The following is a 19,609-nucleotide window of genomic DNA, read 5'->3' as shown; positions in this document are numbered from 1 at the left end:
TTCCTATCTGGAGGCATCTGTGACTACGTATTTCCATTTGAGAGCAGCTCTGGGAAAAGCAGCCAAGGGCTCCACCATTCAGGTTGTGGTCTTCCTTTGTTATTGTTTTTACCTGTGCCCCTCATCTCAGCTTGCCTGTGCCTAATGGCCCTCAATTTCTCCAGACAATAAATGTCTAATCTGGTAGCTGAATTGTGCCACGAGAAGGAAGAGAAATAGACCCTTTGTATGCACATAAAGAAGTATGAGGCCTGGGGTTCAAGTCACATTTTGTTGTTGTTGTTGTTGTTGTTTTAGACTTTCAGCTTTGACTGTTGCCCCATTTCTACTCCTCACAATCCTTAAGCCTTCTAATTGCTCAGCCTCTTCAATTCTCTGCAGGGAAAGTGGCTTGTTTCCTGTCATTATTCTCCTCTGACAACCAATACATTGGTTGTAAATTTCTTGACTGTTCTGAATCATTTGCCTTTTCTGACAAGCATTACTTGCACGAGTGTGGTGTAATCTCTCTTCTGTTGTTGTCACCCCTCTCATTTTCCTTGCTCTTATTATATAATTTTCTTTTAAATATGTTTGCCATTAATTAATATATTCAAGTGTAAGACATCTTGAATCACGACTGAAATATATTTTTACTGTGTTATCATCTGTCAGAAATTTCTTAAAGGTAAAAACATCCCAGAGACACAGACCCATTTTTGAAATTTCTTACAAAGTTTAGACATTTTTTCTAGCTATATATAAATATGCAATCTAAGACATAGACCCTATGCCATTCACCTGGGCTTAAGTTATGCTGCGGTTAGCAGACAAGAATTTGACAACATCCACCCACCTAACTATAATTCTTCCTTGAGTTTTTTAACACTGAACTGAAATGTCACATCTTCGATGATGCCTTCACTGATAATCCTGGGAAGAGTCTGGTATTTTTCTCTTTATGCTCTATTATAGTGTTTCTCACATTGTTCTATAAATATTTATTTGGGACCATATCTCCCACATTATACTGGAACTATGCAAATTTAGAATCATGCTTTATACTCTTTTGTATTACTTTTACCATCTATATTATTGTAGCCACAAATGTGTCTAAGGAAAAAATAAATGAACCTCTCTGGTGCCCATTTAACATGACTGTTCCCCCTCCTCATATAATAGGCAATCCTGTTGCATATATGGGGAATATCTACTGAGGGATTATTAACTAATTACCACATCAAAACTTAGATCAGTATCTATCATGTGTTTGATAGATGTATTCAAGAAGATTAGACATGATTTTTTGCCATGAATAGCTAAGAATCCAATTAATTGGGTTTTTCTAATTATTTTAATCACTAGTTGCCAAAATCATTATGGAGTTTGGGTTCAAGTCATTTTAAAACTGATCTTTTAAAAAACCTAGAAATTCCAATCTGTCATAGAAGAATCCTTTGGAATTACGTGTTGGGAGTGGGGTGGGCCTTGTATGTTTATGTGAAGGGTGATTGATTTGGCTCTGGAAAAAGTATGACATGAAACCACACAGATTTCTTTCTCCAGCCTCCACGTCATATAGGAGGATGAAAAATTACCATATAATTTTTGTTTTTGGAAATGACATTAAATATTATTATCATTATTATTTATGATGAATTGTAAAGGAACTCACTTTCAAACTATGGTCATTTCTCAGCAACAAAATAATACAGAAAAATAAAGGGATTCTACCAAGAATATGATACAATTAGTAATAGTTTTCCAAAGATTATCTGCCCTATTTATTTTACAGATATTTCTAACTTCAGGGTTTCTGCTATATGTAAAACATTTTTTTTATTTTTCAAAGAGATGAAGGTAGAAGATAGTCATTCCAATTAAAACTGTATTTTGTTTCATAAAAGTATTCATTAAAGGACATATTTATGTAAGGATAACTCTGTGCATTTAAGTATTTGTTCACAGGTTACTAAAAGAGTAGGTTTGGGTAATAATAGAAATGAAGGATTCAGTTATTTGATGTCCCGTGAAAATTAACACCTATGAAATAATATAGAACTATGCTTACACACATAGTTATAGCAACTTATTAAATGTGATTGCCATGGCTGAGAGGCTATCTTTCATTTTTATTTTCATTATGATCAGTGTTCTTTATATTAAAAAAAAATTTTACCTTGAAGTGATGTTATGAACTGTGGGCATTGGTATATCACTTGGAGTATCTTCCACTGTGGTGACTCGGGTTCCATTGCTTTTCACACATGCATATTTTGTACAAACTTCAATCTGAAAACATTATTTAGAAAAAAATAAATCTAACCATTTTCAAAATACAGACTGACAATGAACTGAATCCCACCCACTCTCTCCCATATGAACCTCTTGTAGTTCTGTATAGCTTCTTGGGGTTTAATAAATATTCATTTTTGATGATAATTGATTCCAGTGGGGCCAGCTCAGAGTAGAGCATAGAATTAGGCTTTGAACCATTGATTTAGTGATTAGAATGGTGATGTTTAGTCTCTGGTTTCACCCATTCGGAAAGAGAAAGACATATTAATCTACTCAGAGCACAGTCAAGGAATGGAAGATGCCCAAGTGACAGTTTGCAAGCTTAATAGGTCATCGCTGCCTACTGCTCTCCAGATCTATAACCAGGGAGTGTAATGATGATATCTTCTGGAAGTCTTGACACTTTTCAACAAATAGCCTAAATGCTAATGTCTAATGGAAGAAAAATGATGCCTCAAAAAGCCTTTCAATATGGCTGAGCTATTTTATAACCATTTGTTCCAGCTGCAATTGTAGTTTTACCTTAATCACAGCAGAAAATCATCATTCATCCCTTTAATTCTGCCACCTAATCTGAATAAAAACTGAGGAGGGTGGAATAACTAAAGATTAGAAATGGGGTTCATCAAGCATTAGTAACACAAAGGGAATAGATTCAGCCGGAGGGAGGGGAGACAGATAAATACACAAGAGACTGTTAGTAAGACACCGACATCACTCTCCCCTCCGTTAGAGGATAAACCAAAGAGGAACTGCGCTCTTCACGGTGCTAATTTACTTCAGTGTCTAAAACACAAATGGAGGAGGGAAGCCAGATTTTGATGAACCCCAAGCACTAACTCCCAACTTTTATATGAAGCAATTCTCTGATTTTTCCATTGGCATTAGAGAAAAGGCATGTGAGATTCTCCCCATGTTTAGGGGAGGGGCCGTGTTGTTTATTCACAGGGCAGCGTGCACCGAAATAGGAGTTGAGGCAGGTGTTCATCAGGCTGTGTGAGTTGTATTAGTTACTGAGGTCACGTATCTTTTGAGGTGACATTTAGTAGATATTTAAACACCCTCAAGGTCTTCTGAGTATGGCCAAGTAAACCTCAAATAACCTAAAGGAAACAAACTTTAAAACAATGCTGTAATAGAATTAACAACAGTCAACTTTATATAAGCAACAAGTCTTCAAATAACATTGTTTCATAATAACTTCGAGAAGGAAAAAAAAGGATCCCTAGCTGGAGGCCTTGTCTGCACAGCGTCTCCCTGCTCTCCCCACATCTACAGGGGTTTCTCCAGGTATTCCTGTTCCTCCCACATCCCGAAGCTGTGCTTGTTAGGTGATTTGGTATGTCTTCCTGGTCCCAGTCTGAGCGAGTCTGGGGATGGGTGCGTGTGTGTGTGAACAGCCCCTGTTTGGGACGTGGCCTGTCCAGAATGGTGCTTCCCTTGGCCACCCAGGACCCAGAAGTGCAATATATGGGTAAATGATTGTTTTACTTGTTTTCATTAATATTTCTTAAATGTGTGTATAGCTCACATTTATTTCAATATTTATTATTAGAAATGTTTTGGTCTTTATTTAGAAGTTTAATGATTTTTGACCAGAAGTATGCTGCAGTACTGAATTCTTTTTATTATTATTCTTATTCTGAGACAGAATTTCACTTTCTTGCCCTTGGTAGAGTGCTGTGGCATCAGAGCTCACAGCAACCTCAAACTCTTGGGCTCAAGCGATTCTCTTGCCTCAGCCTCCCAAGTAGCTGGGACTACAGGCGCCCAGCGCAACGCCCGGCTACTTTTAGAGATGAGGCCTTGCTCTGGCTCAGGCTGGTCTTGAATCTGTAAGCTCAGGAAATCCACCTGTCTGGGCCTCCCAGAGTGCTAGGATTACAGACATGAGCCACTGTGCCCAGCCTTAAACTCTTTTTTATACCAATAGTCACACTGGTTTTGTTATACATCCTTTTGCCTAAAGTCAGAGTTTCCAAGAACCTATCACAGCCATTAAGTGAAAACTCATTGGAAAATATGAGCCCCCTCTATGATATAAAATGAGGTAACTCAGAATTAACTCAAATAAATCCATTATGTATCTAATATGTGCTAAATATTATGACAAGTACTCACATGAATAATTTTTTTTGAATCCTTGTAACTTCATTTTAATAAGTTTACAAATTGGGGGTCAGAGAAATGAGGAATTGTGATCAAGCTGGTAAGATTTGGGATGTCTGATCTGGGCTTCACTGTATACATTACTTTTTCATCTACATGGTAAAAATAGTTTTAGCTCTAAAATATTAATACTTCCGTGTATTCAAATGTTTCTCTAGAAAGCTTTTCTTCTGACTGTAGAGAAATAAGCCAATATTTCTTCATTCTTTCTAATGTAGTAGTGCAAGTCTCTATCCTCAGGATAGTTTCTAGTGCTATAACCATACTGTATAATATAAATAAAAGACAAATATAAGGGTTTGCCACGTTTATATTAAAATAGATAAAATCAAATAAAAATTGAAATTATTATTCTCTTTAAAAAAGGATATATAAAAGGATTATTCAAAAAGTAGACACTTAGGCACATTTTCTGCTTTAAAATAGTTATTTTACAGAAGGGGTTAGCATAGAGAACCTTAATTCTAAAGAATTAGGCATACCAACTAAATGTATATTTATTTATTTGAGACAGAGTCTCACTTTGTCACCCTCTGTAGAGTGCTATCCTGTCATAGCTCACAGCAACCTCAAACTCTTGGGCTCAAGCAATGCTCTTGCCTCAGCCTCCCGAGGAGCTGGGACTACAGGTGCCCACTACAACACCCAGCTATTTTTAAGAGATGAGTTCTTACTCTGGCTCAGGCTGCTCTCAAACCAGTGAGCTCAGGCAATCCACCCCCCTCAGCCTCCCAGAGTACTAGGATTATAGGCATGAGCCACTGTGCCGGGCCCCTACGTGTTTATTTTAAATGAAGCCAAATCATCTTTTAATACCACAATGAAAATCATTGAACTCTGACATTCAAATTTCCAGAAATGCCAGAGCTATTATCAATGTAGTATGCCCTGACTTTAAAGAGCTTCATGAAAATACTTATCAGGAATAAGAACATCTTTGTCACTAATCACAAAATTAAAGTATTGGATTCTACTTTAGTCTTTTGTCTCTTTATCTGTTTATATGTCCCAAATCTATCAATCTACACTCTATTCAGGCCACCGCTGACTCAAACCAATAGTTAGGAATGGAGCCTTTCACGGAGAATACCCCTGAAATACTTTTGTATGTCAGCTCTTGGCCCGTGGCTTTGAAGCTGAGCTGCAGAGTCTGAACGGCACCCACTGGTCTTGCCCTCAGGTTGAGTTTTGAGTCCTGAAAAAGCAAATGAATAAGCTGCCTTTTGGGAACTCAGCTTTTTCCAACAGGAGCCAAAAGACAATACAACAAATCCTCCATCACTTTCTATGCTACCCTTATTCATAAAGAAATATTTCTAATTTTTTTCAGCATGATTTTTATTTTTTAGTTTCACCTATTGTCCACTTGCACTTATGGACTCACTCGAAGAATCATGAATGTAAAGATCAGTTCACACATTCCCTGCTAAGATAACACAAGTAGGTGAATGGAAACCATGGAGTACGATGAAAAATAATCAATGCACCTTTTTTCTTTTATCAACTATCTTTTCATTTGATTTTCTTAGGAAGCCCAGCCTCTGTTGTAGTGAGGGAGGCTAAAGTGATGGCTGCTGTCAGATGGCCGTATGTGTGTCACTCTCCAGAGTGGGGAGAGAAAGAGAATGGGAAGCTGGAAGAGAGAACAGTACTCCATGGACAGGACCAGGGAAAAGTTTCAGTGATCAAATAAAATTACTGTGTTTAACATCATCTGAAAATTATTTATGAAGGTCTTATGAGTTTTAGAAGTAGCATGGTTCATTTAAAAATTTGCTAAATTGTAAGCCTTGCCTATAAATGCTAAGCTTCTGAAATACACTGATTTTATCACTCATTTGCTTATTTGGCCTTGTTACCTTTTATATCGTAGTAATCTAACAACATTTCCATTTCCTTATGTATATATTGTCTAGTTTTCTATGAGTTTGTATTTTCTATATTTTTTCTACTTTATGATAAGTAGACTGAAAAGTCTGTGAGTTGGGTTTCAGGTGATCAATGCACTCTCTGAAATTGTGTGTCAAATTTTGCCATGTAAGTGCATTAAGTATTTTTCTGGGGCAGGGTGCACTGACTTTATAAGGTTTTCAAAGAAGTTCAAGGACAAATAAGTTTAACTACAACCACTCTCACATAGGTAAGGATCGTTGAACATTTGTAGAATGGCAAATGGATGTATTTCTTTCATCTTCAGACAAAATCTTTTAATTTTTTTTGCTATATTTTCATTTATGTTTTCCTATTGCATTTAGAATTATAGAATGCTAGAGATGGAAAGAAAGTTTTAAGGTATCTAGTCCATTGCCCTTACCTTAAAAAAAACTGACCCCAAATTAACTTACATAACTTTCCAAAAGATATTAAATTAGTAAGGAACAGAAATGGAAACAGAATATCTTCACATTGTTAGGCAGGTTCTGATTTTGGTATCAAAGATCCAGGAAAAGGTAAAGCGCCCAGCCAGATTTATTTAGAATACACGACTAGCTTTATTTCACTAGGGAGAATTTCATCACCATCCTCATCACCGTCATTTTCCATATTATCATTATCTTCTCTCCAGAGATTTACATGTTTGCCTACAGCAAACATTTAATTCTGATCCATTTCCTGCTTCTCTCTCCCCTTCCCCACCAAATAAATAATCTGTAACCAAGACAGAAGATATCCACTTGAAGACACAGCCCAGCATGTTTTATTTAACATATCCATAAGCTTAACCATCAACAAACAATGTTCTAACCTGAATGTCATAGATAGTGAAGGGAGACAGGTCTCCCAGAACAAACGATCCAGGCACATTCATTCCAGTCTTGTAGAGCTTATTATTTACATGGATAGAATACTCAGTGACAACACCGTTTGGGTTTGAAGGAGCTGTCCAGATGACGCGTACAGCTGTATTGTTGATGATGACAACCTCTGGAGGAAGCATGCCCTGAGGCTCTAGAATTAGAGGAAGAAACTGAATAAACTCCAGCTGTCTCGGAGAGAGAAAGCACTTGTTAAACCAAATGCAGATTAGTATTTAGGTTTAGCAAAGGGTTTGCTGCTTATCTGCTTTTCTCTGATGAAGTTATCACAGTCTGCAGTCCTCTGTAAATTGGCTTATTATACTCTCAGTTAAAACCATAAGAATTGGTGGTAAAATGCTTTCTACCACCAGCGTAGTGCTAATCTTCAGTACTATGTGACCAGTGGGATCTGATGATAAATTTTTCTCCCATCTGCATCACTAACACATATCTATTATTTGTCTTTTTTCCATCCTTTGACTCCATACCTCCCAGGTGGGGGCAAGGAAGGATGAAAAAGAAAATTGGCTCCTTAAGCAAAAAAAGGAAAAAAAAAAAAAACAACCCAACCAAAAAAACCCTCCAATACATTGAGGCTCGTGAAATGTGAAAAATCATTTGATGTTACTAGCTTGTAACTCGAGCAATATCAAGCAATAATGCAATATTGTCATTATGTAAATGATTTGGAATGTTGATTACCATAGGTAATGATGAAGTCTAACACAAGAAAAAAATCTTACTTAGCGTTAAATTACACAATTATTCAAGCATGTCAGAAATAACTATGCAAAGACCTATTTTTATCATCAGAACCCATCTTAACCACTTGAAAAATTGTCCTTGTGATCCTTCCTATTTTATAAACAAAAGGTACTGACCTTTGGCACCACAAAGGGAAATGGCTTCCACACTTAAAGAGCTCTGCTAATGACCTGGAACACTGGCTTAGGAGGTAATGATATTATAATGTTTATAATGAGACTTTATAAAGCCAAAAAGATTAGAAAGACCGTTCCAAACACATTTCAGATTCACAAGTTGCTTTACTTGCTTCCTCCCCCTTGCTAACTGGCTTTGAAATGAGTCATAGGCAATTTTTCTCAGTGGCTGAACCTCCACCTATCATTTCTGGTGACTCAGGGAGGGCCCTCACTGTGTTTGGCTGTCCTTCTGAAAAACATACTGCTTCTGAGAGCAAATCTTTCTAAAAAAAAAAAAAAACCGTTTCTAAATGTCACCATTTTATTGATGTAAACTCAGCTCCAAAACTCGCAATACTTTGAAAAGAACAGGAACAAACTGGGCTAATATCCCATTATTAGAGCCTTGTGTGCTGTCTCCACGGGACCACTTATTGATCGGCTACTGATGACAGCGAGCACTTAAGCATTTTAGCCCCGACCCCCTTCCCTCCAACACCGGAAATTTTCTAATGGAGGATGACTAATCTCAGCCTTGGTAAGAATCAATCAATTCCATTCTCATCTCTGAAGCCAAGAATCCCTTTGAATCTGGACTCACCCCCATCACACGTGGTCGCCTGTTGTACTGCACTGTTGATGCTGTGGACTCCATTGAAGACGGAGATAAAAATCCAATACTCTGTGTTTGGATGTAAGCTGCCAATTACATGTGAGGTTACATCTGGGGAGATTTTTAGAGATTCATTTGAGGCAGCAGAACTCCAAACAAGTGTGTAATATTCAACATCACCTTGTAGGTCTTGAAAACCTGTTAACAATAAAAATCAGGACAAATCTGCGAATGTAATTGTGGCTGATCTAAAAAGGCTCTCTCAAGGGAAAGAGAGAATAAATTCTATAACTAGCTTTTTTTTTTTTCTTTGAAGAGAATAGGTCTTACTCTGTTGCCCAGGCTGGAGTGCAGTAGTGCAAAACCATAGCTCACAGTAACCTTGAACTCTTGGGCTCATGTGATCCTCCTGCCTCAGCCTCTTGACTTGTTAGGGTAACAGGTATTGCACCTGGCTAATTTTTTTTTTTTAAATGGAGTCTCATTATGTTGTTCAGGCTGGTCTCCAACTCCTGGCCTGTGATCCTCCCATCTCAGCCTCCCAAAGCACCAGAATTATAAGAGGGAAAAAATGGGTCCAGACTCATTAGCTGGTTTTAGAATGAAAAAAGAAAAAGGAAGGTTATGCAACCTCTTCTTTGGAAATGTTAAAAGAGCTTATGGAGTCTACTTTTTGGTGATGCTGGTGGTGATAGTTTTTTGTTTTTTTAAGAAATTTGATCTGTGATGTGGGCCATTCTCACTGGGGTTAGATGATATCTCAGGGTGGTTTTGATTTGCATTTCTCTAATATATAGAGATGATGAACATTTTCTCATGTGTTTGTTAGCCATTCGTCTGTCATCTTTAGAGAAGGTTCTATTCATGTCTCTTGCCCATTGACATATGGGATTGTTGGCTTTTTTTCATGTGGATTAATTTGAGTTCTCTATAGATCCTAGTTATCAAGCTTTTGTCTGATTGAAAATATGCAAATAACCTTTCCCATTGTGTAGGTTGTCTCTTTGCTTTGGTTATTGTCTCCTTAGTTGTACAGAAGCTTTTCAGTTTAATGAAGTCCATTTTTTATTTTTGTTGTTGTTGCAATTGCCATGGCAGTCTTCTTCATGAAGTCTTTCCCCAGGCTAATATCTTCCAGTGTTTTTCCTATGCTTTCTTGGAGGATTTTTATTGTTTCATGCCTTAAATTTAAGTCCTTTATCCATCTTGAATCAATTTTTGTGAGTGGGGAAAGGTGTGGGTCCAGTTTCAGTCTTTCACATGTAGACATCCAGTTCTCCCAACACCATTTATTGAATGGGGAGTCTTTCCCCCAAGGTATGTTCTTGTTTGGTTTATCGAAGATTAGGTGGTTGTAAGATGTTAGTTTCATTTCTTGGTTTTCAATTCTATTCCAAGTGTCTATGTCTCTGTTTTTGTGCCAGTACCATGCTGTCTTGACCACTATGGCTTTGTAGTACAGACTAAAATCTGGTATGCTGATGCCCCCAGCTTTATTTTTATTACTAAGAACTGCCTTAGCTATACGGGGTATTTTCCGGTTCCATACAAAACGCAGAATCATTTTCTCCAAATCTTGAAAGTACGATGTTGGTATTTTGATAGGAATGGCATTGAATAGGTAGATTGCTTTGGGAAGTATAGACATTTTAACAATGTTGATTCTTCCCATCCATGAGCATGGTATGTTCTTCCATTTGTTAACGGCCCACATCACAAAATCTCAAAACTGCCGATGCTGGCATGGATGTGGAGAGAAGGGAACACTTTTACACTGCTGGTGGGACTGCAAACTAGTACAACCTTTCTGGAAGGAAGTATGGAGAAACCTCAAAGCACTCAAGCTGGACCTCCCTTTTGATCCTGCAATCCCATTACTGGGCATCTACCCAGAGGGAAAAAAATCCTTTTATCATAAGAACACTTTGTACTAGACTGTTGATTGCAGCTCAATTTACAATGGCCAAAATGTGGAATCAGCCTAAATGCCCACCAACCCAGAATGGATTAACAAGCTGTGGTATATGTATACCATGGAATACTATTCAGCTATTAAAAAAAATGGAGACTTTACATCCTTCGTATTAACCTGGATGGAAGTGGAAGACATTATTCTTAGTAAAGCATCACAAGAACGGAGAAGCATGAATCCTATGTACTCAATTTTGATATGAGGACAATTAATGACAATTAAGGTTATTGGTGGGGGGAGGAAAAGCAGGAAGAGGGACGGAGGGAGGGGGGTGGGGCCTTGGTGTGTGTCACACTTTATGGGGGCAAGACATGATTGCAAGAGGTTTACCTAACAAATGCAATCAGTGTAACCTGGCTTACTGTACCCTCAATGAATCCCCAGCAATAAAAATAAATAAATAAATAAATAACAAAGAAATTTGATCTGTTTTTCCCACCCTATTACTAATTACAAAGAGCCTCATATAGGGATATGAATCTTCTGTGAGTCCCATAAACCTGTAAAGTTCCGCTAAGTATTTTAATTTTGGTACTTACTCTTAACTAATCTTCAAAACTGTGATAAAATTTAAGAAAGAAAACTAAGAGTAGAGTAAAAGTATTCTTCATAAGTAACACGATCCTAGTGAGAAGTCTCTGCTCATACAGAGGGTATTTCATGACACAGAGCCTAGTGACGTGTTTCCAACTTGCTAACAAAATTTGCCAAATGATACCTGGAATGATGCTAAGACAGACTTTCTCTTACGTACACTGACCGTGTACATAGCATGTTCTCCTGAAGGACTGGCACAGTAGGATCCTAGGATGATATTTAAATTTTTATCAAGCCTCCCTCATCCTTTTTCCAAATGCAATGTGTGTCTATAGTGCAGACAACCTTTTAAAAGATGCCCCAAATCAATCACTGTTCCGTAAACATAAGTCATCAATTCCTCAACCCTTATTTTTTCAAAGACCAGTCTTTTTTTTTTTTCTTCTCCTTTTACCCAATGAGTCTATTCTTTGCTCTTAGCTCTGCTTCTCATTATCTACCCACAATGATTCTTTAAAAAGAAGACATGCAAAACCAGCGATATTTTCTTAGATAAGAAGTAGTATACTGGTCTACTTATTTCAATATTATTTTCAGGAACTAGCAGGAATTAGCAGGAATTGGTACCTTGGTTTGTTTTAGGGTGGGAGTAGAGTGTTGGCATACAACCCTCTGAACGTGTGTGGCAAATCAAGCATCAAAAAAAATTTCAGCAACATCAGTCCAACTATTTTGGGAGGCATATATTGCCTTTCTCTTCCAGGTTATTGAATTACAATTTTTTAAATATATAAGATCCTGGCACATGGCCAAGTAAAGTAACATAGCTTTGGGAACTATATGACTTTCTTTCAAGGATCCCCTTTACAGTTAAAGTCTCGAGGATCATGCATAAAAACTCGGTGTTATTAATATTTAGGCTTTCCCTAATAACACCATTGCTTTTATTTTATCTCTAGCAATAGTTAAAAAACAGTACTCAATGTCTGAGTACTGTTGGACAAGTTTATATTAGGAGGCTTTTATCATCAACTTGAAATCTCTGGGGATTGAGATTTTTTTTTTCTCTGATGCCACAAAATGTAAGCACGGAATAATGATAGAGGTCAATATTCCCTGGCAGGAACTGGTTATACAGTTCCCAAATGATATATCCTATCCTAGGATAGGATATATATCCTAAATGATAATAGTAATCAAGTACAGCAAAACCACGTTCTAAGTGCGGAAGTTCCTTCTGTTGTTAGAACTATTTTCTATTGGTTCACAATATTATGACTCATTAATTGGTGACTACTGTGGTATAATGGAAAGTACACTAGTTGGAAGTTCATGTTATATTTTAGTTTGTTAAGTAAGCAAGCTGATCATAAAGTCAGAGATATATTAATGAGGTACTTTCCATCTATACTTACAAATATAAATGGGCTTTACTTGGCTTATTAAATGCACGTGATATCTCTTCTATGAAATGGTAAATAATATACCTGTGCAGATGCATTAAATACGTCGAGACTAGCACCACAAATCCAAGATGAGCCAAGACCATATGTTGATGCTGGATGAGATACCATCTCATCCCTTTCTTAGTCATGTCCTATATGTCAAGCCCTCTGAAAAAGAACAGAACCTATTGGCCTAAAGAAGACAGAAAAGACGGAGATTCAGTTCCAGGGTTTGTGTCTTAGTGCCTGGCATAGAGTCAGCTGGACCAGAAACAGGCAGCAAATGCTAGATTTCTGCTCTATCCTCCCTCTGGCCAACATCCCCTTCAATACTTTTCTTTCCTCATTCATGCAGACATTAAGTTCAAAGACAAAAAGATAGAAAAAGAGTAGAAACACATGTATCTTTGTATTTCTAGTCATCACGTAAGAAGTTCTGGGAGCAGCATGTGCAGAGGAGTACGCTTTTTCATTGCTCCAAGAAGGCCTTTAAACTTCAGTGGGCTCTTCCTAAGTCAGTGAACCGTCTCAGAAACTGAAGATACGTCCTCAGTTCAATAGACCAGCACAAAATTAAAGGCTGATGACCTTGATTTTACCTCTGAGAGAGGAAGGCTATTGAAATTGAAATAGCTAGAATGAGAAGGCAAGTAAATTTCACCCTCCCCTTCTGTTGAGGAAGACTTCAATGTATTCCTCCCATTTTAAAGAGGAAGACATAAGTAACAAGGCTTCTTTGTACCACAAGATAAGGGAAACATTGCATAGAACCTGTAAGAGCAGAGATTTTCCTCTATGAAACAGTTACCTGGAATCATAAAAATACAGCCATGAGGACAGAGATGTGAAAGGATCTGCCTTGTGTAAGAAAGGAGAGCAGGGAAACATAGCAAGCAATGGCAGAATTAAAATCTGTGCTGGAAGAAGAAATGACCAGAGTTAAAATGCATATTATCAAAGAATGAAGACGAGAATGACAGCTGAGAAATTGATGGAAGTCAAAGTTATAGGCATTGAAAACAGAGAATGGAAAAAAATCTAGCTAACTTCGAAAATAAATGCAATAATTATGATATAAAGAATACCATTAAACCTTACCCAGAATGAAGGCTTATGTCTACCAACTGAAAATACACATATATTTTTGTCTAAAACAGTGACAATATATACAAATGTAGACACAGAAAATATTATGACATTTTAAAGGTAAATTAAAAATAAAAGCTCATCTACAAAGGAGAAAAAAATCAGACAAGCATCACACTTTTTTCTGGAACATCAGCTGTGGGAAAACAATGGGAAAAATTTCAACAAGTTTTGGGGAAAGACATTTTGATCTAAGAATTTTATACCCATCCAAGTGATTACTTGTGAGCAAAAAACAAAAACAAAAAACCCCCAATTTTTCCTATATAGGCAAAAATTAAGACAATGTTCATGAATAACAGAAATACTTTCTGATATAGGCAACAAGAGAATATAAATGAATGAATTTAATTTTTGAAGTTTCATTATAAAACTATCCAAAATATTGTTTTTCAGAAAACAGAAAGATGAATCAAGATTCAGAAATCAAGATTGGGAAAGTTTAAGAACTGATGACAAATATAGAAGCGAGTCAGAGAAAATAGTTGTGTAAAAAGCGTGTAACAACAACAATAATAATTCATCAACCAGACACTGAGAATGGCACGTGAGGAAGACAGGCGAGTGTGAGTGCATTCGATTATTTATCAGACACAGATGAGAAAAACATAGGAAAGTAGAGAAAGACATCACGAACCCCAACAGCATTCATAGCAGACATAGCATTTACATTTTCAAATACGCCACAGAAAATGAAAGTTGTAGCAAAGATTTCTAGAACTCACTAATAACAATGTTTTTCTCTTCTCGTCAAATAACTAAACTAAATTTTCTGGGTCTTGTGCACCTGTTTAAGGTCATGGGACCAGTACTAGGCAGTAGTTGGCCCTCTCTGATCTTCTACTTTTCCCCTGGAGGATTCCAAGGCCCTGAGGGATGGCAGATCCACTAGAGGAAATTAGCTAAGACATTTGAATGAAACATCAGAGTTTAGAAAGGGATAAGAGAGAGACATGGATATAGCTAAGGTTTGGGGTTTTGGTGTCTAGGCGAATTCTCTTCAATAAAATAGAAAACACAGGAGGAATTAATGAAGTGGAGGTTTGGGGACTAGTTTCATTTGAGATTTCTTGGGTTTGAAGTAGTTTTGTGGCAACTAGATGAACTTAAAAATTAAAGTGTGAATATTTGAACTAGAATTATTTCATCAGGAGCTGAGGCATACATACTAGCTTGTATTTGAGGCAATAGAAAAGAATGGAGAATTCTGGTATAGATATATTAAATATATGGACATTGGGAAACATACTCTCAGATAGTCTAATCCTATTATATGCGACCTATATATTTAGACCACATAAATTTATCTGAGTAGGTATTTACCTAACTGTAGTATATCAGGTCAGACTCACTGAGTTGAGGATGGTCTTAACCTCTGGACCTGACCTTTGCTATTAAATGCCATCTTGGTGGCAATCTCCAATTGTTGGTTAGAAATGTAGTCTTAACTGGAGCAAATTTTCAAATATAGAAGATGTCCTTCTCCTTAAAATGGATTCCCTCCAAATTCAAAACAGTTGCTAGATGTTTATTAGTCTGCTCTGCTACCATAATAAAATTCATACTAGACTGGGTGGCTTCAACAACAGAAAGCTATTTTGCACAGTCTGGAGAATAAAAGTCCACCATCGATGTGTGATGGACCAAGTTACCAGAACTTGGATTCTGATGGGGGCTCTTTCCCTGGCTTTTAGACAGTGGTCTCTCGCTGAATCAGGTCACGGCCTTTCCTCTCTATATAGAGGTGGGGAGAGAGCCATACAACTCGTGCAAGCTTTCTGGTGTCTCCACTTATATGGACACTAGCACTAGCTCTGTGGAATCAGGGCCCTACCTTTATGATCTCATGTAACCTAAATTATTTCCTTAGAGCCCCGTCTCTACACATAGCCACACTAAGAGTTAGGGCTTCAACCTATGAATTTTGGAGAAACAAAACCTTCAGTCTATAACAGATGAGCTAGTTGAAAGTCCTCCTGCCTTAGCAATTAGATTATACTTCTCATATACTATTTGATTATTTTTAGAGATTATTGCTATGGTTTGGATATGGTTTGTCCCCACCAAAATTCATGTTGAAGTTTGATCTCTAATGTGGCAATGTTGGGAGTCAGAGCCTATGTGGGAGGTTTTTAGGTCATGGGAGCAAATTTCTCTTGAATGGTTTGTTGTCAAGACTACATTTGTTTTCCCAAGGATGGATTAGTCTTTGTGAGAGTGGGCTGTTATAAATTGAAGATGCCCCTAATATTTTGCCTCTTGAAACATCTGCTCCACCTTTGACCTTCTCTGCCTGATTTGGCTATAGCACAAAAGCTCTTGCTAGAAGACTGACAGATGCTGGCACCAAGTTTCTTGAAGAACTTAAAGGTAAATAAGCCCCTTCACATTATAAACTATCCTGTCTTGGGTATTCCATTATAGCAACACAGAAGGACCAAGATAATTGTCAACATCAATTATGTACTTTAGATGGAGGGTCAGCTTCTAGATGGTCTATTGGCTTAATATGCCCCCTCACCTGTTTTTATACAACCTGTGAGCTAAGAAAGCTTTTTAGATTTTTAAATGTTTTTTTTTTTGGGGGGGGGAATCCGAAGAAGAATAGTATTTTGTGACATATGCGAATTATATGAAAATAAAATTTCAGTATCTAAAATAAAGTTTTATTAGAACACAAGCCCCATGCTCATTTAAAATCATCTATTGCTGTTTATGTGGTACAATAGCAGTGTTGAGTAGTTGAGACAGAGACTGTCTGGCCTGCAGAGTCTAAATTATTTACTTTCTGGCCCTTCATTAAAAAAAAAAAAAAAAAGGTTATTGTCCTGATTCAGATCAATTCAGTAAATCATTCCATTCATTAGGGTTTCCTAATTTATTTGTCTATTCTCACAACAGGCTTATGGAGGTAATTTTGTTCAAATGTAAAAATCTGGAATGACCTTACTGAGGTTATTTTATGATGAAGGTGTTGATTTTGCTCCCAGACTCTCCAAATTACAGTCCAGTTTTCCAAGATCCATGGTGCAGAGCCCTGTCATCAACCAAGTAGTTCTCAGAAACTTTGAGCTTATCAAAACTTCTTGAGAAGATTCTTTCCTCTGCCTCTTTACTACTGCTCACATGAAGTGACAAAATTATCTTCTTGGAAAGTATTCCCCAAGTCAGCCCCCTTAGTTTTCCCAGCAAGATATTTCATGTCTTCTACCTAGTTTACGCATCTGTTGCAAAACAAGTAACTGACTGCACTTTGGAAACTTACTGGTTACTTTAGTCTCTGCCTGTCTCCTATCTGTGGCTCACCAGAGAAAATTATATTTAAAGGAGATGGTATATTAGATGTATTAATTATTCATCATTTTATATTTAGTTTTAAAAATATGATAGCTAGTTTCTGCTTTTTAAATAAAATTGATGTGGGCAAACAAAGATTGAGAGAGTGGGTTAAACTGTTATAACCAAGAATCCCCCAAATACAGTAACTTAATTAAAATCAATGTTAACTTATATCTCACATAATCGCCTCAAAATGAGCAAAGCAGATTGTGTTTCCTGTGGTCACTTAAGAATGCAGGGTCTTTCTCCACGTGGCTTTGGATTTCTTAGGGTACTGTTCGTGCCTGTATAGTTGAAACTGAGAACTGCTCCTGCTCCCAGTGTGGTCCAGGAGGAGGCTGACGAGAGGACAGGTGGGCACAGGTAGAGTTTAAGGGAAAAAGAACAGGTGCACACAGGAATGGAAGGGAAGACAGGGCAAAAGGCAGATGGCGTCTATTTGCTTTAGTAACTGGAGTGACAGGAAAGAGAACAGAGGAGCAAGGCAAGACAACAATGGTGGGTGCCTTTCAGAAGAGGTGAGATCTGGAATTTGTGTATGAATTTTCCAGAGTTCCCTGAGATACTATAATGCAAAAGCCAAGTCATTCATCTTTGCATTCATAAGGCCCAGGATAAAGTAAGTGATAAATAAATATTTATGGCAAATAGAAAGGCAAAGAGGAGGGAAGAAAGGGAGGAAGGTAGAAGAAAAAAAAAGAGAAAGAGGGAAGATGGAAGAGAAAGGAAGGAGAGAACAAATCAGGGAAGGTTATACGATATAAGACGTGAGCACCTGAGAGCTGGGCTCATGCTACACAAACTGTAAAGAGGACGACATTTAGAAGATTTCTCATTTCCTCCTCCCAGTGATTCCCTCTCTCCCTCCCTCCAATGTTTTCTTGCTTTTTTTCAACACTGTTGACCTTGTTAATGAGTCAGCCTCAGAGGAAGTGCTGCCTCTCCCCTGTACTCCTTTCTGTGAACATTTTTGTATCAGTAATTTTCCTTTTATTTTAGAACGGGTAGTCAAATGGGAAGAGTCACATCATTCTTGATAAACTGGTAAGGACTACCAAGGCTACACGCATGAAAAACAGAGAAAATTTGATGCCTACCCCTACATTTGAGGTTGAGAACTGCTACACACTAACTGTAATTTTGGGTAAATTATGAAGTTTCTGAGTATTGTATGAATAATTTAGGTGAAGGTATTTTGGTATCACGTCTTATAAAAATGTTATTTCTTAAAAAAGTCACCTGCATTTTCATTGTATTTACTTTAGGACAAGATATTTTGTTTTATTACATAGAGTCTCCACTAGGACCAGGACGATGGGGACTGGATCAGATGTCATGGGTATGGCCAGTTTATAGAGGCAGCCACCACTCAGGGCCAACTGATATTTTCCTTCTAGAATTATGGGAATAGTTTCACCCAATCATTTGATTTTTCAAATGAATTCCAAAATCTTCTTTATGTGAAATCTTCTGATTTTTATGTCTTGGCAAAATATTATTTTTTCAAATACTGTGGACCTAACAATATATGGAGGATGGAGGAAGGAAATATGGCTTATGTGCTACAAGTTTATAATCTCTGCCTCTTTCCCCCACCAAAATGAAGAAATGCGGAAATGTTTTACATTACATTACTTCACATGTGATGCTAAGGTTTAAAAGCTGCCCTTTTCAAATTTTCAGTAACTTATTATGATTATGATCAAACTGTGATTAGTAAAAATTCACCAGAAACATTTTGCTACCACAATAATATATACATGTGGAAGGGTCTTAGTAAAAGGACTATGCCTTTAAAAATACCTTTTATGGCTGAGCTCCGTGGCTCACAGCTATAATTCTAGCACTCTGGGAGGCTGAGGTGGGTAGATTGCTTGAGTTCAGGAGCAAGAGTGAGACCCCATCTCTAAAAAATTAGCCAGGCATTGTGTTAGGTGCCTTTAGTCCCAGCTACTTGGGAGGCTGAGGCAAGAGGATCACTTGAGCCCAAGAGTTTGAGGTTGCTGTGAGCTATGACGCCAAAGCACTCCGACAAAGAGAGATTCTGTCTCAAAACCAAACAACAAAAATGCTTTTATGGATTTTTTGAAAAGGAGTTTTTAATGAGGAAGTATTTATAAATTTAAATCTTATGATTTTCAACTATGGTATTTTTAATCTATCGTTTTGCGTCTTTGAACATTTTAGGATCTACCCCAGTTTTTTCCTACCAGGAAATAAAACAATTTATAATTACAATTGCAAAAAATAGGTGGCTTTTCATAGAGAAGTGACTCGTTAATTTACTTAAGATAGCAAGTTCCACAAAGGAAGAAAATGATAATGCAACAAGCTTTCGCAAGGCTGACCCTCTTCTGAGAGTTAACCTTTGCGCTCACAAATAGTTATCT

At 37.3% G+C, this 19,609-nt stretch overlaps 1 protein-coding gene across 1 annotated transcript in view; it reads right to left on the bottom strand.

The window, feature by feature from the left end:
* USH2A (usherin) overlaps positions 1-19,609 on the bottom strand; it is an 868,259-nt gene that overhangs the window by 221,091 nt on the left and 627,559 nt on the right. Inside the window, exons 45-47 of the mRNA XM_053607912.1 lie at positions 8,769-8,978; positions 7,193-7,395; positions 2,159-2,271 (exon numbers count right to left, since the gene is read on the bottom strand). Coding sequence (XP_053463887.1) covers positions 2,159-2,271; positions 7,193-7,395; positions 8,769-8,978 — 526 coding nt within the window. The remainder of the gene's footprint in view (positions 1-2,158; positions 2,272-7,192; positions 7,396-8,768; positions 8,979-19,609) is intronic.

The sequence above is a fragment of the Nycticebus coucang genome, chromosome 10, assembly GCF_027406575.1.
Source record: "Nycticebus coucang isolate mNycCou1 chromosome 10, mNycCou1.pri, whole genome shotgun sequence".
Taxonomy (NCBI): domain Eukaryota; kingdom Metazoa; phylum Chordata; class Mammalia; order Primates; family Lorisidae; genus Nycticebus; species Nycticebus coucang.
Note: the sequence above shows the minus strand (reverse complement) of the source record. Positions and strands in the feature narration are given on the sequence as shown.